Raw genomic sequence first — 23,857 nt, forward strand, 5'->3', positions numbered from 1 at the left:
GATCCACCCGTATGTCTCTACATACACATTTAAGCTACAAGATAACCTTGGATGTTATTTTATTGGTATGTGGTTAATGCAACTAATTTTGGAAAAAAACATCACATATTTTACTACATAAATAAAATGTTTGTACATTACAATTACAAACTATGGGACCCTACGAGATTTAGGGCATCAACCCCAACATATTCGTTATTAATATATCATATTTATAAATGGGTTGTTTTTCTAATATAGGAAAATGAACTAAAATATTTACAAATATAGCGAAATTTCACTGTTTATCTATGACAGACCGCGATGGACACAAATAGTAGTCTATCGTGGTCTATCACAAATATACTATAATATTTTGCTATTATTTATAAATATTTTAAGCACTTTCACTTTATAAAACCTATTTAGTATTATTTATTATTATTGTTTATTAACATATCATTTTTTTTATCTCCTTTTCACTTTTTATATAATATATTGTTAATTAAAATATATTTTCATGTATTATTTAATTAAATTTACAATTACTAATGTTGAACTTAATTAATTATAAAAATGATTAAGCATTAGATTATAATTAATACGACGTTCATTAAATAATTACTCAATTTTCAAATATTTATATAAATTATTATTGATTCTTAATTAACTAACTTTTATCAATATATTGTATGATATTTATTTTTTAATTAATTAATATATTACAATTATATAAGATTGTCATGTTTAATTTTATAAATTGAATATAAACATAATTTTTGTTCATAAAATTCCAATAGCGTTTTCCATGCATAATCAAATACAACCATATTTGATTCTCATACTTTCTATTTTCAAACATTCTTTATTCTTAGATATCTATAAAACTTTGAATCCAACGACCCCTAAAGACTATATTGAATCAGAACATGAAATAATGCTAGAGGCTCAAAATAAGAAGATATAACGAAAATAAAACAAAATAAATCAACTTTCAACGGGTAAGATTTATGTCAAATTGCATGATTCATAGTAAGTTTTATTTGAACTCGAATATTTACAATGCGTATTGAAAATTGGTAGCCTGATTGTCTAAATGACATGTTATTAACTAATAACTCCACGAAGCATGAGATGACATAATTATCTTGTTGTAATCATTAAGTGTCTAACTAACAATTAAAAAGCTTATCTATAATCTCAACTTAGGAGTTGGAGCAAATTATAGGATACAATTGGATATGATGGAATAAGCCAAATGATAGGAAAAAGGCGGAAGATGAAAGTGGACCTAGGTTCAAATCAGTCTAATGGCAAAGTTACTATTCATTTGAACGAGAAAGATGACAAAGTTAGCATACCATATTAAAACAAGTAAACATATCCAAGTTTCAAATAATTGTCACATCATAAATTTGTATATAATGGAAAAATTAGGGGTGAACATGGTAGACAGAAAAACTGACCCGACCAATCCAAGCCGGCCGAAATTAAGTTGGACAGTCGGAAATCAACAAAATTCGATCGGAGTCGGTTTGGATTTTTTTTAACTGACTTTTACGTCAGTCAGCGAAGATGGTCGGTCGGGTCTCAATCGACCCGACCGATTTGATGTTTAAAAAAAACTGCATGCATGTAAATTAAATTGGTTAGGGTTCATTTCATTTCATTCATCCTCTTCAGTTTTCAATCTTCTGTCGTCCGCCTCCTTCTTCTTCTTCACTCTTTAACTGCATCAATCCTTCAAACGTCCATCAATTCGTCCGGTCCGACGTCCATCGTTGCAGCCCAACTCCATCGATCCATCTTCAGTCTTCAATCTTCGATCGATCCGTCCGCATTCGGCATCCATCGATTTGTCCAGTCTAGCATCCATCGTTGCAACCTAGCCCCATCGATCCATCTTCAGTCTACAATCTTCCATCGATCCATTCGTGTCCGACGTCCATCGATTCGTCCAGTCTGGCATCCATCATTTCAGCCCAACCCATCGATCCGTCTTTAGTCTTCATCCTCTTCAGTCTTCAATCTTCCATCGATCCGTCCGCGTCCGGCATCCATCATTGCAGCTAGCCCCATTGATCCGTCCATCAAACTTGAAGAACTTGATAATTTTTACCTCCCTCAGTTTATTACTTTGAGTTTTTCTTTCTTTCTTTATGACAGTAAGAGTAAACGAGTTGCTATGGGTTTGTTTGGGTTTTTTCATGTTTTTTAGTTTGAGCAAAATGAATCATGTTTGGGTTTACTTAATCAACTTTCTTTAAGATTGAAATCAAGCTTGACTGAAATACTAATTAAGCAAGAAAATTTCTGTTCTGTAAGATTTCATGTTCTGGGTTATTGATTTCAATAGAAAAATAGGTATCTTAAAGATTACATACTTCCATCATTTAAAAGTTTTTAGAAGAAGATGATCCAAAAATCTAAAGGGAACCAATTATGAAGATCTTGTTGGGTCTAAAATTTTGCCTCATTAGTTTCAACAATACTCTATATATGAAAAAGAATCAACAGAAGTTGCCTTTTAGTTAATGCAGTTGCTTTCCTATCAGTTGATAACAATATTCAAATGTTTTTATTTTGTAGACTCACATGGATTCAACGGATATGGAGTTTGATGGAACTGCAACTGACACTTCAAAAAATAAACTAGATGTAGAAACGGATGCCAATACAAGTATCGTTGATATTGATTCAGCAAATAAGACATCAGATATTCCAAATTTACCAAAAAGAGGGAAGGTTGTGAAAAAATCCATGGTTTGGGATCATTTTGAGAGGCTAAAAGGTGATCAATGTAAATACGTCTATGCATGTCATTTTAAACGTAATAGTACTGGGACTATGAATAATCATCTGGAAAATTGTAAAAAAATATCCTTACCAGAAAAAAGAGAGATCCAACCCAAATGACATTAGCTTTCAAAACTAAAGACAAAGACAATATTGAGGATAATACTTCACAACTTGTATGTGAGTCATATAGTTTAGAAAATTTTCGGGAGGCGTTGGTTGAAATGGTAACTGTTGACGATTTGTCATTCAAGTTTGTGGAGGATAAATGATTTAGTAAATTTGTCGATAGATTAACATGTGCAAGTCAACCTAAATTTGTTGTTCCGTCTCGTTTACTATGGCTAGAGATGTACTTGAGTTGTATGTTAATGAGAAAAAACGTTTGAAAGACATGTTTGCGAACAAGAAGTATAGAGTTTTTCTCATTATGGATTGTTGGATATCGAGACAAAATATAAATTACATGGTACTAACTGCCCATTTCATAGATTGTAATTGGAGATTGCATAGAAGGATACTTAGTCTTTGTCCAATTGAGAATCATGAAGATGATACTATTGGTAAAACCATTGAAAAGAATTTGAAAGATTTGGGCATTGAAAGGGTAATGACTTTAACGGTTGATAATGCAAGTTCGAATGACACTGCCATTGCTTATCTTCTGAAAAGATTCAATAAGGGTTTATTGTTTGGTAGAGAATTTCTGCATGTTCGTTGTTGTGCTCATATATTAAATCTTACAGTATGTGATGCTTTTAAGGAACATAATGATTGCATTAATAGGATTCGATATGTTGTACAATTTATAAGATATTCTCCTGCACATTTTTTGAAATTTAAAAAGTGCATTGAAATTGAAAAAATTTCTTGTAAGAGTTACATGTGTCTTGATGTTCCCACTAGATGGAATTCCACATATTTTATGCTTTAGGTAGCTATGAAGTTTGAAAAGGCTTTTGATAGATTAGAAGATGAAGATGCTTCTTATAGACACGATTTTTTATCAAATAAGGAAGATTGGACAAATGCTAAGATGTTGATTAGGATTTTAAAAGTCTTTTGTGATGTGACATTGAAAATTTCAGGCTCTTTGTACACCACTTTGAATATGGTTTTTCATCGTGGTTCAGAATTGTATACGTTTGAATGCTGGTAGTGCAAATGCAATGCTAGTTGAAATGGCCAATAGCATGAAGGCCAAATTTGAGAAGTATTGGGGGAACAATGAAAAAAATAATCTATTGTTGTATGTTGCTATTGTGCTAGATCCTCGAAAAAAGCTAAGGTTTGTATCTTTTTGACTCAATTTTTTTTTTTTTTTGGGCCAGAGGTTGCCAAATCTGTGGAAAATGTAGTGGAACAATGTTGCAGATGTCGCTTTCATGAGTACAGTACTCAGAGTGGGAGTGGGAGTACTACTACTAATACACCAATTGTCTCAACCTCGGAGACCATTATTTATTGTGATCCAATTGAAAAGATGGGTCAAGACTTTGTCTATGATACAGTTGATATTGATTTCGAAGGCAATGAGACCACATCTTTCGAACAGGGGTCAGAGATTGATATTTATTTGTTGGAAGGTAATGTTAAGAATGAAGGTGATTTTAACATACATCAATGGTGGAAGATAAACAGTCATCGGTCATATGGTTAGAGATATTTTAGCAATTCCAGTATCTATTGTAGCGTCTGAGTCAGCTTTTAGTACACGAGGTCTTATTGTTGATTCATCACATTGTTCATTGGATCCAAAAAGAGTGGAGGCCCTCATTTGTACTCAAAATTGGCTACATTCTAATCCAATAGATCTTGAAGTTCAACATGATTTAAAAGAAGCTTCGTTATTTGAAGAAGGTATTTATTTAATTGTTTAACTTTAAACTTTATTATATGTATTCTGTAGTTGTAACTTGTTAGTTTAAAATCTTAATGAGGTTATCTTTCTCTTCTTAATCTTAATTATATAGGATTCAGAGTAATTATGGATGATGAAAAAGAGGTTCAAGACCTTCCAGATTTTGCAAAGTTGTCACTTATTGATTAAACATTTATTAGTAGTGATTTTGGTTGTATTTGACTATTTGTGACATACTATTTGTTTTTATATTGTAATTTAGTTGTATTTGACTTTATGTCGTAATTTCTAATTTGATTGTATGTGTCATGTGACATTTGTGATGTGAAGTACTATTTGTGTTTTCATTATATTTGATACTATTTTTGACGTACACTCTCAACTCTCATATTAGTTTTGTTTTCAAATATATATGTATTATGTGTTTCTTTAAGTAATTAAGCGAACACAATCCTAAACAATAGACATGTTAAATATGAAGGGTTGTCAAATAAAATCATATCAATATTTTATTATTTTTAATATCTCTATTCCATAAGTATTAAAATGTAAAATGGTATCTTGAATTCTGAATCACAATCACAAATTAAGAGAGAAAACTAAACATGATTGATAGGAAAGAAAAATGAAGTTAACAAATAGTTGACTTTTGATAATTAATTTAATTTGTATTAAAAAATTACTATTTATAACTATAATGATTTATAACTAAATATAACTTTTACCTAATAGCAATATTCAATTCAAATTGACTAATTGAATTGATAGGAAGAAAAAGGAAGTTAACAAATAGTTGACTTTTGAATCTTTGATAGTTAATTTAATTTGTATCAAAAAATCGCTATTTATAACAATAATGATTTATAATTAAATATAACTTTTACTTAATAGCAATATTCAATCCAAATTGATTAACTAAATTGATAGGAAGTTAACAAATAGTTGACTTTTAAATCTTTGATAGTTAATTTAATTTGTATTAAAAAATTGCTATTTATAACGATAATGATCTATCAACTAAATATAATTTTTATCTAATAACAAATAGTACTCACTAGTAACTACTAAATGGTAAAATGTAAATAATTAATTATTAAATATAGCATTTGTTCTGAGAATATTATTAAAAAATAAAAGAAAAAAAGGGAAAAACCAAACCGGTCAGACCGACCGGTCGACCGTTCGTGTTTTTTGCTCAGTCGACGGTCAGACCGGTTTGGTCAACCGATTCGCTCGATTCGACGTCGGCCTAGTTGGAAAACCGACCTTGACCAGCCGATGATCACCCCTAGGAAAATTTAATCGAAAAGGTCTTTACGAAAGTTTTTTTTGTTTGTTTGTTTTTCAAAAACTAATTATAAATACATGTATTTCAAACTTATAATTGAATATTGTTGTTTTACTAATCTCTTTTCTTATAATTAAGCCTCCTCCCTACAAGGTTAAACCAAGTCCCTTACCAAAAAAAAAAAAAAAAAAAACCATTGTAAAAAGTTATACTTCAAAAAACAAAGATCATGAAAAACAATAATATTTTAATAATAAATTTGGGATATATAGATAGCACTGTAAAAGTGCTGTTTTCCTTAGCTTAATTTAAGTTGGTTCGTATATTTTACATGTTTATTATCCTATTTTGTAGGTATCAAGCACCAATGAAGTAGATTTGACTATTTCGAGTTGTTGGGGGTTAATTTGGAGCAATTTGGAGCTAAATTGAGTATCTCATCTTCAAAATGGTATAAATTTCCAAAATGCTTCTAAAAAAGAGCATGTAACCCTCTACCAAGCGTAGCAGCACGCTCAAAGACAGATTGAGCGCATTGCCAGCAGCGTTGCAACGTCTCCATTACGTTGCATCGTTTCGTTACAAGACAGCGACTGACATCGAATGGGTAGTATTGCAACGTTACAAAGATTGATGAAAATCACTGAGCGCACATGTCTAGCCAAATTGATTCAGCGTTACAACACTAACTTTACGCCCTGAAGTCTACGCTCTGGTTGGGGCGTTGCAATATTGCGTTGTTGGTATAAATACAATTATTTCCGAATTGTGTAAAGGGAGAAGAGAGTTAGGCTGATTTTGAGAGCTCTTATCTCGGTTTGGCCATTTTAGGAAAAAACTCATGAAATTACTTTATATTTTGAGCTTAAATGGTAAAACTTGGCATCGTGATTTGGATTTGATGAACGTTTGAAGACCAATCGTCGATTTTAAGGGTTGTAGGGTTTTTCTTTTAATTTTATGATATTTTTTATGAGTTATTCCTTGATCTTCCTGTTTATTTTCTTTTTTTAAAAAAAAAAAAAAATTCAAGAGTGAGCATATAGGTAGATTAAATTGACAACTTAATCGCATGTATGTTCGTTCGCCCTTGCAATATATGTTTTTCGAGTCCGTAATTGCATAAAATAACAAGCTTAATTTCAGTAGCAATAGGTTTAAGTTAGAATTATGGTTTGATTGTTAAACTTCTAAGATCACCTAAAAGATAATAGAACCTAAAGGCTAGAAATGCATTAGGTTAGATTTGGCCAATTTAGCTTAATATCCTAATCAATCCAAGAATTTAATGCAATTAACTAAGTAACATTTGTTATAAGCTTGGTTAATTTACGAATTAACGACATGTTGATTTTCCATAGGGAGTTTTTTAGGGCTATCTCTGCATTCGATTAGGTTTGAGAAATAATTAATCCTTGAATGTTTGCATGATTAATCGATGATTAGATTCATAGACAGCCAAATGATCTCTAAATCGTCGAAGGTAATCTCGTGTTCATTCTCTCTTTTTCTCAATCTATCTTACTTTTTCACATTTTAATTTCAGCATTTAGTTTTCTTGTCAATCCAAACACAAGACCCCTATCGTTTTTACTGCGTTTCAATGGCGAATTTAACTGATAAGATATTGTATGTTGGGCTCTCTGTGGTTTGACCCTGAACTTGTCGCTTGTTCTACCTAATAGTATAAGTAGTCGTTTCGGTGATTTATAAATATTATTCAATTAGTAGAGATTTGTAGACAACAGTAGATCTCTCCTTCAGTTATATATTTATATTAAGTTAAAGACAACATTAATAAAAATATATTGTTATGAAACGTGTGAAAAATTATAACATATAAATTAAGCTCTTTTTGTTTTTTTTTTTTTTTCCTTCTTCTTTGAAAACCAAATTCATAACTACAAACTTCGAATTTGAATCAATTTCTTATAACTTCCAAAAGTGAAAATTTATATGTAATTTCCAACTCTTTTAATTTGGAAATATTTTAAAATATAACAAAGTGTCATTGTCTATATGTCTCTCAACACTAATATTTATAAATGAGTTGGTTCATTTTTCTATATTTGAAAATAACCCCTTCAATTATCTTAATAAAATTATTATTCTACCGAAATCTAATAAAAATAGGAAGAAAACCTGATCACGTAATTATTCTCGAATGAGTATTAAAAAAAAAAAGAGAAATTATGAAATATGGAAAAACACTTATATCAATAATATCCACAATTATGACCAAAGTGAGTATAGGATAATATGTTAGCGACTAAAAAGTCGATATTCTAATCTTTTCACTTGTGTTGTACTAAAAAAAAACAATATGCACAATTATGAACTTAATTATAACAATTGTCTATATAATTTTGTTAGCTAATCTTTATATTATAAAGTGTAAAAATGATGTATTAATGGAAGAATTTCAACAAATGATCTCAATTAACTTATTAGGAGTTTAATTGATATAACTCATACATTGATTTTTAAGGGGTATTTGGCTCATCAACATGAGTTGAGTTTAGTTGATAAAAGTTACCATCTCAATGTTTGGCCCAACAAATTTAAATGTTGGTGGAGTTGAACTGGTTTTTTTTGCCAACACACCTCAACTCTCCCTCCCTCCCACGTTTTCAATGGCTCCACCAATGGACCACCGTCGGCAACTACTGTTACCACACTTTGGCGATACGCTTCGACAATCACCTAGTGCGGCCAACTCCAGCCTCTAACAATCACGTTTGATGACAACTTTGACGATCAATTCCATCGACCATCTTCGCACAAGCAACTCAGATGATCATATTTGGTCCAATAAAAAGAAATTGAGATTTGACCAATAATAGTGAACCCAAAAAAGACACTATCGGATCTTATACTCGTTATAAGGTAGATGAGTTACTCCTCTTGTTGCTGATTGTTTTTTAGATGAAACCTTGTATAATCAAATATGGTATCATAACCCATAAAACTTAAATGGGTATTTGGTAAAAAAAAAAATGTGAATCGATCAAGAATGATGAACTCACAATAGACATAATCTTGAGGAGGCATGTTGAGAATCTTACATTTAAAAAATCAAGACATTTTGCACTCCTTATAAGATAGATGCCCTACTTCTCTCATTGCCAATTGATTTTGAGATGGAATCTCATATTATCAAATATGGCATATGAGTCCATAAAGCCTAAACGGGTGTTCGGTCCAATAGAAAGGAATTTAGATTCGATCATGAATGGTGAACCCAAAAGAGGTGCCATCGAATCTCGTAATCCTTATAAGATAGATGGGTCACTCATCCTCTTGTTGCCAACTGGGTTTGAGATGAAACCCCATACTATCAAATCGACCACCTTCGTGCTGCTAGCTCCAACGACTAACTCTAGGCTCCAGTAGCCACCTTCGCACAAACAACTTTGACGACCACTTTCGCACAACTAACTTTGAGCTCTGGCAACCATCTTCGACGATAACTCCAACAAATACCACCTTTGATGATCAACTTCGTTGACAACCACCTTTGTCAACCAAACACTAACATTCATCTCAGGCGACCAACTCTGATGAAGACCACCTCTAACGAAAACCCTTAATGACAACTCTAGTTTTTGTAAACATGTAAATAGACCCCTAACGACAACCATATTTTCTGTGCATGTTCAAGTCATACGTTTTACGACTATTAAAGTATATCGTAGGGTTGTTGGTTATATAAATAATATTATTCAGTCTACGTTAAATGCAATATTTATATATAGAAATTAGAATGATGGTTGCTAAAAAGAAGATTGTGCTATCATTTTGTAACTTTCTTATCTTCCACTCCCGACTTTCATTTTTTACATTTATGTAAGGGTGCTTACTAAAAGAAATAATGTACTAGAAAATATATGGTGAAAAGATATTACATTTTTAAATAAGGAAAAACATGGTGAAAATATGTTACATTTTTTAAGAAAGAAAAACAAATGGTTATTAATTTTTAAGCTCATTCAGCGTTCATGATCGAGAGCTAAGTAGTTGTAAAAAGTTTCCATCTGTTTGGAATATGTTGTGTTTTAAGAATTTAAAAAGTATATGTTATGTAATTGAATATTAAAAAATTAAATTTAAAATTTGTATTTAGTATACATTTACTTCGTATAAATTTGTTATGTTCTAAAAATGAAAAAATAGCATTTTTTAGTGTTTAAAATTAAAAAAAATATATATTCATCTAATTGAAAATAAAAAATATTAAAATAAAATACAAAATCAATTTCATTTAGAAAAATGAGATCAAATAACTAAAATAAACTAAACTTTGCATCCAAAAATCAATTACCAACTCAACTGAGGAGACAAAATAAAACAAAAGCTCAGTTCGGATTTATTCGAATTTTAGATTACGGTGTTTAACCAGTAATACACGTTTACCACCTTTCAATACGTGTCAAACCCTTATTGGTCAAGGTACCCTACTGGTCAGTGAAGAAAATCAGAACCTCTCTCCCCATCTTTAATTTTGTAAACAAACAATCAACATTTTTCTTTCTACATTACCGAAAATCCCCATTTTCGTGTCTGCGATCTTCGTTTAATTCCATCCTTCAGCGTCGTCTCTTCCGTTTCCGTTTTCCGGTTTTCTTCCAAACTCAGAAAAGCACCTTCCACCCAACTGGGATAGCCGGGCTCTGCATCTACGAAGAGATCCTTTCTATTACTATCATTTCTATCATCCCTAGACGCGTCAATCTCTCCCATTTCTCTCTACAAATCATGTTGTTTCTTGCCCGCTGTTGTGTTCTGTGATAGATCACTCGACTCTGAGTCGGAAATTATTTGCTGATACTGAATCTGGGAAAGGTGATTGTCGCGCCGGAGCCTGTTCTGAGATCCCATGGCTAGGACCAGATCATCTACGAGCAAATGGAGGTATTGCCACCCATCGTATTACCTGAAGAGACCCAAACGATTGGCTTTTCTTTTAGTGGCATTCGTTTGTGCTAGTTTACTAGTTTGGGACCGGCAGACTCTGCTCAGAGAACATGAGGTACTGTTTAAATTTTGAGTCTCGCTTAATTTTCAAATCGTAGTACTTGCGCAAATGTTAGTTTGGTTGCTTTGAATTTTGTGGGATTTATGAGGAATTTCTGTGAAGGGGCCTTCTAAGTTGGGTTGCCTGATGCTTTAGGACGGTGGAATATGAGAAAAATGCTACCAGTTTAGCATCTGAATTTGGCACGTCAATGTTTGAATGGGTCCTCTCCTCCTTATCTTCATTTCCTGGTAAACGGCGACTTGTGGAGTAGAATTTATCGAGAAAATTCCAAATCTCTGTATCTTATTTTTTCCTCTCGCGACGACAGTTAGTCAAGTCCACGTCGCAACTCACCCAACCCAAGTTGTTGAAACTGATAATTCCTCGTGTTTGTCCACTATCTCATTATATTGCTACCAATGATGGGTTTTAAAATTACATGTCTTCGAATTAAAGAACGAATTTGCTCGATCAAATGGATGTTACTGCCTGCTGGCTCGGGGGTGGGGGGTGGGTGTTGTTCCTCATTCAAAGAAAGAAAAAAAAAAAAAAAATTCCCTTTTAACAACTTGTATCATTTCCTACTCATGAGTGACTAGTATTATATGTACAACCGTCCTTAGTTATTGTTCTTTGCTATTATGATTTATTACCAATCTTGTCCGGATTAGCTGTACTCTCTATCCACGGATCCATTTTGGAAATGATATCTGGGTCGAGCTAAATAGGCACACTACTTATCTGAAAAGCAAGTTGATGCGATCATGTCATACTCTATCCAGTGGCATCAAGTTCAATTCGTCCTTTTAAGAATATAATTGGTTACAAAGATCGAATTTTTCATCGATGTTAATGTCTAGTTTTGGGCTGCCACATAGTATATTCAAAACCTTGATTCTGTTTCGAAGTTTGGGGTAATCCCTGACATTGATGTTAGGACAATTTTCAATGTAGTTCTTTCAGTATGAGAGTATTTTCTTTCCTGCATTGTTCCTTGCCAGCTTTTGATATTCATTACTCTTGTGTAGGATGAGCTTTCAAAGTTAAACTCTGAGGTGGTACGATTGAAAAGTCTGGTAAGAGATTTGATGTATCTATCCCTGCTTGATTCCAGTCTAAGCTGCTTACGTTCAATTTATTTCAGTTATGGTCTTAATAAGTGCAAATGCCTATATAAAAATTGTATGGTCAGGTAGAAGAAGTTAACTATAAGTCACAGAATACAAATGCCAGAGTTATTGAGGAGGCCAAGGAGGAGGAGGTTGATGATCCTATTGATGCTGAGCGAAGGGAGAAAGTCAAAGAAGCAGCACTTCATGCCTGGAGTTCCTATGAGAAGTATGCTTGGGGACAAGATGAGCTGCAGGTATGATGGGTTTTCTTCTGCGTAATATAATCTCTTCATTTGCCAAAGTTTGATTTCATTTTAAGTTAACAGTTAACATCTATGAATTGGTTTGAGAGTCAAAGTTTTATGTATAAATAATGTCAAAATTCCGCACTTGTGCTCTTTCCCTCTATTTTTCCTTTTGTCCTGAAACAGAGGTATAAAAAAGCCCAATTATGCCCTTTCTTTGTGTTTACCTTAAGGCATTTGTATGTGTGGGGTTATCTTTAGACCCTTGGCAATATTCTACATTTTCTTTGTAATGCATCGATGTAGTAGTTTGAAAATCAAAACGGAGATTTGCAATCTGAGCATAGCTCATCTAGTTAAGACACCAGCCTTGACCAAAAACTTAGAAGTTCAAATCCCCATGCCACATGTTTAACTAAAAAATATAATTCTGCATGTGTTCGAGAGTTGGAGTGCTTGTTATGTTGTATGAAAAGATATAAATAATGAGATAGAGGTGAAAACTGATTGTTGACTTTGGAATTTATGACTTCCAATAGGTATATGAACCGATCATGGCTTGCAAATTCATTCTATTGTGTTCCTTGATTTCTCTCCCATAGTGGCTAGTAAATATGAAGTGATTTGGTTCGGATGTAGCACCAAGGATGTCATTATCCATACTTTAACTAACCAGAAGTTTTGAATTTCAGATTGATTGCACATTTGCATTTTTTTTTTGGGGGGGGGGAATGATTGCTCTTTTGTCTCCCTTTGTTATTTTTATTTTCAACTTTATCGGGTTGTGCATTCAATTTTAATGGGTAACATCTTTCTTTCCTCATTTCTCTTAATTTTGCGTGTGACCAGCCACAATCAAAAAGCGGGATTAATAGCTTTGGTGGTCTTGGAGCAACGATAGTAGATTCTCTTGATACATTGTATATTATGGGTCTCAATGAGCAATTCCAAAGAGCTAAAGAGTGAGTGTTTTGAATCTTTATTTTCCCCGTTTCTTAACGCATTTAACTCATTGACTCGCTGTTACATATTCTAGATGTTTTGTTCCTTCTGTTAGCCAAAAGAGCACCAAAATGTTATTAGAGTTTTTTTGCTGCAAACTCCGAGCGCATTTTTTCTTCCGTGCTCCCCCACCCTTACTCTCTCTCTCTAAGAAAATTCTAGTTTCTATTTTTTTAATCTCTAGTTTCAATTTCTCTATTGCATATAAACCTACAATTATGCTAATTATGGCAGTCCTTGTCAAGATCCAAATTTAATACTATTCAACTTGGTGATCGATAGTATCATATGTTTTAGTTTGGTCAATGCCCTATGCGTATTTGTGTTGTGTCCAGAAAAATATGTATACCATTCTGATGCCTTTAAATATTGCTTCACTTTATAGGTGGGTTGCAAACTCATTGGATTTCAACAAGAATTATGATGCCAGCGTTTTTGAGACAACCATAAGGTTGCGTAATAAGGTTTAATGCATCATTGATTTTAGTTGCCTTTGTTACTGGTAGAAGACCACCAGACTTATGGCCTTTTTTGGTTCTCCTAATGAGTAATTCAAAAAAAGATGTAGCCACAATTTGTTTGCTCCTAAGTGCTTTCTTTTGATTGGATCAGAGTTGTAGGTGGACTTCTCAGTGCATACGATCTCTCGGGTGACAAAATTTTTCTTGACAAGGCTAGAGATATAGCAGATAGGTTGCTTCCAGCATGGGATACCCCTTCAGGAATCCCTTATAACTTCATAAATTTGGTTGATGGAAGACCTCATAATCCTTCATGGACCGGGGTAACTCTCTCTCTCTCTCTCTCGTTTTCCAATGCATTCAATGTGTCGGGATAACACATCCATGTCCGGTCCTAAACTATGATATGTTGCTACTTATATATCCTTGTACTGGTAGTGAGATGGCTTTTACCCCTAAACTTGCATGTTGAGGATGCTCTTGGGCCAAGAAATTCCCATTTATATTGAATTTCGTCATAGATTGAAGCTTAATCCTGGTCATTCTTTTTTCCTTCTTAACATCAGACATTCTCATTTAGACAGTTTACTTCCGGAGTGCTGGTGTCAGTTTTTAATTCCACGATTGATCATGGAATTGAACTTTTTTTTGTGGATTTCTTGTTTTGCCCTCAAGCCTTATTGTTTTGTCCCTAAGAAGTTGTGTTTTTTCTGCTAGTAGCTGTATTCTTGGAAGCGACAGTTTAGAAGTTGGTTTGTTTTGTGATTTGATCCTTGCACTCTAGTTTTGATCCTTGCCCTCAAGCACTCTAGTTATATTCTTGGAAGCGACAGTTTAGAAGCCTTATTGGACTTCTTACCTCGTCAGCTCACCAGATTTCTATCGGCTTTGGCTTTTTAATTTATGTGCTCTCTAGTTTTGCTTTCCTTTTTGGAGCTGTTTTGTTAGGTTTTAAGAGTTTTAAGAAAGTGTGCTGGATAAAAAAACGTGTATGGTCCGAACAATTATAGAGAAAGAACAAGACTTTGGACAGAATTGTCATCCTTAGTTGAAAGATGTGAAGATCCATGGAGTCTTGGTGGGGATTTTAATTGTATCTGGAGAAGGTAGGAGAGATTTCCAATGGGTAGAGCAACAAGAGAATCAAGGCAGTTTAACGATTTCATCAGAGAATCTAATTTGCTTGAACTTCCTCTTTCCAATGGTAGATTTACGTGGTCAAGAGAAGGAGAAGTGGTTTCAAGATCTCTCATTGATAGATTCTTTATCTCTAATAATTGGGATGAGATCTTTGAGGATTCAAGAGTATCAAGGCAAACATGTATTATTTCAGATCACTTCCCTCTTTTGTTTGAAGTTGGGGCTTTTGATTGGGGACCATCTCCATTTAGATTTTGTAATAGCTGGTTGAATAACAAGGAGTGTTGTCGGTTGATTGAAAGATCTTTGGAAGTGGTGGAGCAGCAAGGGTGGGCTGGTTTCATTTTCTCTTCTAGACCAAGAAGATTAAAACAGTCCCTAAAAAGGTAGTAGCAGAATTTGAGAAAAACCAGAAAGTTAATGAAGAATCTTTATTGAAAGAAGGGACCTTCAAGCTGAATGCTATGAAGAGTTCTCAGTAGAAGAAGATGTAAGAATTTCTTTGAAGGAAGATTTGATGAATCTATATCAGTCAGAGGAAAGAAATCTCATACAAAAGAGCAAGTTAAATTGGCTAAATATGGGAGATGAAAATACAACATTCTTTCATCGTTTCCTAGCAGCCAAAAAGAGAGTTTAATTTCAGAGCTGAATAACGATCAAGGTATCCCAACCAAATCATTCAGAGAAATTGAAGAAATTATTTTGGGTTATTACTCCACTGTTTACTCAAAATGTTTGAGTATTCGTTATATACCCTTTAATTTGGATCGGCCAAGAGTATCTAATGAGCAAAATAGTCAGTTGGTGACCAGATTTAGTTCATCAGAAATTAAAAGTGCAATCAAAGCTTTGGGAAAGAATAAAGCACCTGGTTCGGATGGCTTTACCATGGAGTTCATCCTTAAATTCTGGAATTTACTAAAGGGCAGTCTTATGGACATATTTGAGGAGTTTTACAGTAATGGGAAGCTTAACTCATGTGTTAAGGAGAACTTTATTTGCTTAATTCAAAAGAAGGTGGATGCAGTCTTTGTGAAGGATTTTAGACCCATCAGCTTAACTACTCTTGAGGAAGAATAATTGCTACAAGAGGAGACAAATTTTAGACCCATCAGTCTTTGTGAAGGATAATAGCCAAAGTTCTTGTGGAAGGGCTTAAAAAGATCATGCCAAGTATAATAGCCCCCACACAAAGTGCATTCATTGAGGGGAGACAAATTCTCGACCCAGTTCTTATAGCAAACGAGGCAGTGGAGGATTATAGATCCAAGAAGAAGAAAGGGTGGATTCTAAAATTTGATCTAGAAAAAGCCTTCGATAGAGTAGATTGAGAGTTTCTTGAAAAAGTTCTTCATGGGAAAAACTTTCGCTCCTGATGGATTACATGGATTATGGGTTGTATTTCTAACCCAAGATTTTCCATATTCATTAATGGAAGACCAAAAGGAAGAATAATTGCTACAAGGGGAATTAGACAAGGGGGCCCCCTCTCTCCTTTTCTATTTCCTTTTCTATTTCTCTTAGTTAGAGAAGTGCTAAGTACTTTAATTGCCAGAATTCATGAAAAAAGGAAAAAGAAGGGTTTTTGGTGGGAAAAGATAAAGTTCATGTTTCCGTTCTTCAATTTGCAGATGATACTTTGTTGTCTTGTAAATATGAGGATGAAACGATTGATAATCTTAGGAACACCCTTGCAATCTTTGAGTGGTGCTCCGGTCAGAAAATTAATTGGGAAAAATCTGCCCTTTGTGGAATCAATATTGAAGAAGACAAGTTGCTGGCAGTAGCTTCAAGACTGAACTGCAAACTCGAACACCTCCCTTTATTATACCTTGGCCTTCCATTGGGTGGCTACCCAAAAAAGGTGGAGTTGTGACAGCCGGTAATAGATAAATTGCAGACCAAATTGGATAAGATATAATTTGTCAAGAGGTGGAAGAGCAACGCTTTGTAAGTCAGTTCTCTCTAATCTACCAACTTACTATATGTCCTCTTTTTTATGCCAGAAAAGGTGATCTCAATTTTAGAAAGAATTATAAGGAATTACTTTTGAGAGGGACATAAAGGAGGCAAGATAAATCACTTGGTGAAATGGGAGATTGTCTCTAGAAAGCAAGAAGACGGAGGCCTTGCTTTAGGAGGTTTGAAGGCTAGAAATTTGGCACTATTAACTAAGTGGGGTTGGCGATTTATGAATGAGAACACTTCTCGTTGGAGTCAAGTTGTTAAAAGTATTCATGGAAGAAGTCTTTTCTGATTGGCACACTTCGGTTGGATAACTATAAGTATTTCAAGATCATGGATGAAAGTGGAAGCGTTGGCAGTGTATAAATTAGGAAATGGCAACCGAATAGCCTTCTGGCATGATTCCTGGTTAGACAGAATCCCACTCAAGATCAGTTTCCCGACTCTGTTTGGAATAGCCCTCAACCCAAATGGATCGGTTTTGAACCATTGGGATCATCACACTTCTTCTTGGTCTATCACTTTCAGAAGACTTTTAAAAGATGAAGAGATTATGGAATTTCAAAATTTGTTGATTGCTGTTTCCAAAAAAGAGGTAAAGGATTGCCAAGATTCACGTTCTTGGTCTCTTGAAGCTACTGGTTCTTTCTTTGTAAAATCATTGGTCAAACATCTATCTTTGGCCTCCCCTCTTGATAATTGCTTACTGAAAGCTTTATGGAAGTCCAAGTGCCCTCGGAGGGTGAGTATTACAGTTTGGATCATGCTGTTTGGGACACTTAATTGTTCTTCTATTTTGCAACAAAAGCTGTTTTCTCACGGTGTATCTCATAATTGGTGTGTATTATGCAAAGCAGATGGGGAAGATCTACATCATTTATTCTTTGATTGTGCCTATGCCAAGAATTGTTGGAGTTCTCTATTTGAATGCTTTATATTTGTTGGGTTTTTTATATTGAATTCAAGAATAATGTGCAGCAGATTCTTATAGGGCCAACATTTAAGAAAATGCCAAATCTGTTGTGGATTAACACAGTAAAAGCTTTGCTCGTTGAAATTTGGTTTGAAAGAAACCAAAGAGTGTTCTAAAACAAGGAAACTCCTTGGTTTGCTCGTTTCGAGGCAGCTAGGCTTAATGCATCACTCTGGTGCTCTCTTTCTAAAACCTTTGCAGCTTACTCATTACAACAAATAAGCTTAAACTGGAGGGCCTTGATACAAGAAGATTGACAAAAAGTTTGAAGTCTTTGGACTCAGAATTACAGCATAGTGTGTTCTTGTTTTAGGATGTTTGTTCTTCTTTTTGGATATTCTGTTGTAGAAGCTTTGGTTGATAGCTGTCTTTTTGTATCTTTATTGTTTCACTGTAACAACTATTTCGGTATCGTAGTTGGTAGGACATGGTGAGGGTGCTAAGGGGGTGTTAAACTAGTTGAGATGTCCGGGTGCGCCTCCTGATCCATAGATTTTATGCTTTATGCTCATTGTACATATCTCTTGTACTTTGAGCATTAGTCTCATTTAATTATATGAATAAAACGACTTGTTTCCTTTTTTTAAAAAAGAGTTTATTTTTTATGTCTTCTCCCCTTTGTATCTCAATAGTTTTTTTCTCTCTCCTTTGTTTTTCTTTCACATTTTTTCTATCCTCTTGAAGATCATTGTATCTTTGAGTATTAATTTCTTTTCATTTTATCAATGAAAAGTTATGTTTCCTTTAAAAAAAAAAAAAAGAAAAGAAAAAATTCCACAATTGATCATGATATTTGTCTTCGAAGTTGTTTTCTTGAATGCTCCTTTGGTGAATTTCCTTTATCCGTCCTATTTTCTAGCCGATGTACATTGTTCAATGTCAAGTACAATCATGCCAGCTGGAGTTTTCTTTAGCTATATGGTTTGATATATGAGCTTCCGTAGTTATAATCCATTATGTTTAATGATAGCATTTCTAATTCAAATATTGTACTATTATTACTCATATATTTTTTTAATTAAACTGATAATTCTTTTTTCTTAGGGTTTTAGTATCCTTGCAGATGCTGCTACTGAGCAGCTTGAGTTCATTTCTCTATCACAAAGGACGGGAGATCCAAAGTATCAGCAAAAGGTCAAATTCTAATTGTTTTCTTATTGTGATCTAACATTATCTCAGTCCACTCTGCAACTGACTCAGAGCAGATAGAATGGTGACTCTAATGCTGTGTACCAATTCGATTGTTGAAAGTGTTATTTGTCCTGAAATGTATTCCTCAATGATGTACACTTTTAATTGTTGATGAGTGCGCTAATAGAAATTGCTGTTTGTATTCAACATGAGGAGATTGATCTCCACTGCTAGCATAGGCAGTCAATGTTCCACTATTTGTGGCTTTGATTGATGCATTGTCCTACACCTCATGAGGAGATTGATCTCCACTGCTAGCATAGGCAGTTAATGTTCCACTATTTGTGGCTTTGATTGATTCATTGTCCTACACCTTACTTGATTGTTAAGTGTTATTCCGTGCATCAATTGGCTTCCTAGAATATTGACTGTCTAGTGTACGACATGTCAGGTGGAGAATGTTATCTCACAGCTCAATAAAAATTTCCCCGATGATGGGCTCCTTCCCATATACATTGATCCAAATGAAGGAAAAGGCTCACATGCAACTATAACTTTTGGAGCCATGGGCGACAGGTATTCAATCATTCAAGATTGAGATTTTATATTATGTTTTTTGAGCATTTTGTTTTCCTAGGTTTCATCCCCCTCCATTTGAAGTATTTTTTAAACCACACTTAACTTTACGCTGGTATCCTTTAACTCGAAGATTCATTGCAGCTTTTATGAATACTTGCTCAAAGTGTGGATACATGGAAACAAAACTTCAGCTGTGAAGCATTACCGGTAAGAAGCCATTTCATTTATAATCTCACAGTTCAAAGTGATATATTTTTCTGTGAAGAAATTTAGGTAATGAAATTTGGGAGAAAAATGATTGTATTTTTTTTAGAGTTAGACACAAGGATAATTGTAATGGGTAGCAAAATTGGTTGTCATATTTGCAAATATGCCACACAAATAAATAATTTGCAAACATGATAACTTTTTAAATTTTCGGATCTATACTGATATACCATTTATATAATCTATCACTGATAGACAATTTCTATACCATTTCTATGTTTTTCGTTGATAGATGTTTATCACTTATCAACCATTTTTATGTTTCTTATGTATTTGATAGATCATTAATATGCCCATTAGTGATGCCTTTTTTTTTATTGATAGACCAAATGAGCATGCAAAACAATCATTATAAAAAATGGTCAAATATAGTTTATTATACCATTTTTAATCCAATTGATGTGATACACCGGCGATAGCATTTATAGCAATTAGCAAATAAGCATGCTAACTATTACATATTGAAAATAATATACCATTTTCCCCTATTGATAAAATATATATGGTAATAGATATAGCAAATAAGCAATACAAATAACCCTTGGTAGATGAAAACTAGGTGAAATGTCGCATATCTAATAGTATAGGAGAATGTATAATTATTGATTAACTACAAATGTAAATATTATATATATACATCTGTTGTTTATTGGTATGATATATCAATGATAAATTTGATTACAAATGAACATGCAAACAATTACTAATAGACAACAAAAGTTAAATACCACAAGTTTATCTTTTATAATTTATTGATATGATAAATACATAATAGCTCATGACATTTAAATCAAACAATTGACATGATAGACCTCATAACACATGAATTTCAAATGTCATTGATATACCTTTTTTAGGTATTTTAGTGATATACTTGATAATAATCAAAGATAGAAAAAAACAAAAGTTAAATATTGAAATAGTATTTCTGTTTTATTGATAATGTATTTCCATAATAAATCTAAAAGAAAATGTATTTCTGTTTTATTGATAATGTATATCCATAATAAATCTAAAAGAAAATGAAGGTGCAAGAAACGAAATATGTATACTTATATCCATATTTCGTTTCCTTGTATTTTGAGCATTAATCTCATTTCATTATATCAATGAAAAGTTATGTTTCCTTTAAAAAAATGAATTTACTATTTAATCATGTAAAATAAAATATATTTATAACCATATTTATATTTTATTGACATGATATACTAGTAACAAACATAATAGCGAACGAGCATGTAAACAATCATTGGTAGACATTTATTACTGGTAGGCTTCAACCAATTATAGATCTATCATCGATAGACTTTAGCCAATGATAGGTCCATAAGTGATAGACCTCTGTCATTGACTGATAGGCCTTCAATTAGTGATAGTTACTAATAGAAGTTAAAATTGTATCATATTTGCAAATAGTTTTAGATTGTGCTAGATTTCATATTATTTTGTGTGAGACTGAAATATATGCAATTTGTCCTTTGACATAATGCATAACTCCTATGTACGTGTTTATTGGTATAGTTTTAATTTATTCTAACTTTTTATATGACAGAGAATTTGATATACAAAATTGTTTGTTGGTATTTTGAATTTAGGGAAATGTGGGAGAAGTCAATGAAAGGCCTTTCCAGCTTGGTTAGGAGGACAACGCCATCATCTTTCACCTATATTTGTGAGAAGAGTGGATCTTCCCTCAGTGACAAGGTAAAATCTCAGCTAATTTCTCTCTCATTTATGTTAAGAAGATCAACTATTATGAATTGTTTTCCCCAATTTTTATGACTTGCAGATGGATGAACTTGCATGCTTTGCTCCAGGAATGTTAGCTTTGGGATCATCAGGTTATGATTCTGAAGATTCCAAGAAGTTTTTAACACTTGCAGAAGAGGTAAAACGTTTCGACCTTTTCCCCTTAGGGAATGATGAGGTCTGCTTGTTTTTGAAAATTTGACACTCTTTGGGAACTTTTTACGCATTTAGTTCTTCAGTTTTGCTCCTCAATCGTTTGCCTTAGACAAACATAAACCAATTTGTTGAAATGCGTTGTGTTTGAACTTGTAAATTTGGGCATTTGGATAATTTATTTATATTTATATGACGGGGGATTGATCTTAAAAGTTCTTTCTGCACAGGTGGGCTTCTGAACTCTCTGTTTGTTTACGTTTGGAGTTGGTTCTTGAATTGTCATTAATTCTTCATTTGATTTTATTTATGGTCTAGCTTGCTTGGACGTGCTATAATTTCTACCAGACAACCCCTACAAAGTTGGCTGGAGAGAACTATTTCTTCTACTCCGGAGAGGTATGTATCATTAACCGCTAATGTAATATCTCTCACCAGTTTCTTTTAGAATTGTGGTTTAATCTTGATTTGATTTATATATGGAATTTTAGGATATGAGCGTTGGAACATCTTGGAATATAATGAGACCAGAGACAGTAGAATCACTCTTTTACCTCTGGCGCCTGACTGGCAACAAGACATACAAAGAGTGGGGTTGGAATATATTTCAAGCATTCGAAAAGAATTCCCGGGTTGAATCCGGTTATGTCGGGCTGAAAGACGTGAGCATTCTTGAAACTTTTAAAATATCTGTCACTATTTTACTCATTAATCTGTATGAACTCCGAATGACGTGCCTGGACCGGTATTTCCAGGTGAACACAGGTGTGAAGGACAACATGATGCAAAGTTTCTTCCTTGCAGAAACTCTAAAATATATCTATCTTCTCTTTTCACCACCTTCAGTCATTCCTCTGGATGAATGGGTGTTCAACACAGAAGCTCACCCTCTACGAATTGTAACCCGAAATGAGGGAGGAGATGTTGAAAAATCAGACGAGAAACGCAAGCCATACTTTAGGCTGCGTGGCAGGAAGGAAGGTCGGTCTGATTGAATCACCCGTTTTATTGCACTCTAATTCTTGGTAGAGTTGATTTTATAGTTGAAAACCTCGAGCATCCTAATATTATTATAGTTATTGAGATGAGAAGGGCAGTTGTTGCTTCTGGGAATAATGCAGCTCCCATATGTTTAGACAGAATTTATTTGTAAGATGTAATACTTAGATAAATCATGATAAGGGTTTTGTTTTTGTTTTCGTTTTCGTTTTCTTTTTGGGCTCTGGAGATATTTATATTTGTTTAACTTGCTTGAAAAAAATTATAAGCTCTTCTTCCTCTTTGGATTCCATTTTCAAACAGTTGATATGGTGGAGGGCACATGTATATGTAGTGTCCAATAGAAACCAGCAGCTCTGTAACGATCAATTGGTGCCACAATTCAAAGTAAGAAACTGCTGTGATGTGAAACAGATATGCAGACGATTACAAATGGATTGTTCAGTACAAACCAGAGGGATTTTCCTTTTCTTGTCAATTAAAAAAAATCCCAATTTTCTTTTTTATTTTCATGTGGAGAAACTCAAAGGTCCGCCAAAATGAATTTAGCTCAACGTAATTGGCTAATCTTTCGTTTTAGAGGTCGGAGGTTCAATTTTCCACCTCCACCCTGTAGTTGTTGTATTAAGAAAACATCTCAAGGTCCTGACCTACCCTTTTCCTTTGAGCTTCTCTTGACTTGGGTTTGGGGTCTGCTGGCTGTGCATCACCTCCATTCACTTTCTTTTTCTACATTTAATTATAATAAAATTTCTAACTTGGTGCTCTTATTGTTGGAATCAAAATTGATGTGGGTTTATTACTTCTTGTTTTTAATTTTAGGATAAATTACAACAATTCTTTAAAGTAGTTTGTAATTATAACCACAAACTTTTAATTTTAAAAATTGATCCCTTAAATTTATATAACTGTTAAAATTGAACCCACAAATTTGTAGAAACTATAATAATAGTAGCAATTATATAAGTTTGAGAGTTTAATTTCTATCAATTGGGAGTTCAATTTTTACTTCTATTATAAGTTTGAGTGTCAAATTTTAACATTTTTATAAGTCCGAAAGCAACTGAAAGTTGGAGGATATTGCAACTACGATCGTACTTTAGGGGTAGTTTTCACAATTTGCCTATAATGTAACGT

General features: G+C 33.5%; 2 protein-coding genes across 2 annotated transcripts; both read left to right on the plus strand.

Annotated features, from left to right (window-relative positions):
* The first annotated feature begins 2,574 nt into the window (after window positions 1-2,574).
* On the plus strand, window positions 2,575-4,825 carry LOC120086918. Its single transcript, XM_039043727.1, has 7 exons — window positions 2,575-2,770; window positions 3,267-3,520; window positions 3,710-3,832; window positions 3,909-4,063; window positions 4,150-4,361; window positions 4,468-4,635; window positions 4,749-4,825. The coding sequence occupies exons 1-7, from the start codon at window positions 2,575-2,577 to the stop codon at window positions 4,823-4,825; spliced, it is 1,185 nt and encodes a 394-aa protein (XP_038899655.1).
* A 5,586-nt stretch (window positions 4,826-10,411) lies between these two features.
* LOC120085580 (mannosyl-oligosaccharide 1,2-alpha-mannosidase MNS1) lies at window positions 10,412-22,933 on the plus strand. The gene is made up of 14 exons (XM_039041632.1): window positions 10,412-10,953; window positions 11,970-12,017; window positions 12,134-12,307; window positions 13,148-13,260; window positions 13,686-13,751; window positions 13,913-14,084; window positions 18,887-18,976; window positions 19,425-19,549; window positions 19,694-19,759; window positions 21,415-21,523; window positions 21,609-21,707; window positions 22,040-22,120; window positions 22,213-22,383; window positions 22,477-22,933. Exons 1-14 carry the CDS (start codon window positions 10,801-10,803, stop codon window positions 22,714-22,716), a joined length of 1,707 nt encoding a protein of 568 aa, XP_038897560.1. The 5' UTR covers window positions 10,412-10,800; the 3' UTR covers window positions 22,717-22,933.
* Window positions 22,934-23,857: the final 924 nt, after the last annotated feature.

Source organism: Benincasa hispida, chromosome 9 (assembly GCF_009727055.1).
Source record: "Benincasa hispida cultivar B227 chromosome 9, ASM972705v1, whole genome shotgun sequence".
Classification (NCBI taxonomy): Eukaryota; Viridiplantae; Streptophyta; class Magnoliopsida; order Cucurbitales; family Cucurbitaceae; genus Benincasa; species Benincasa hispida.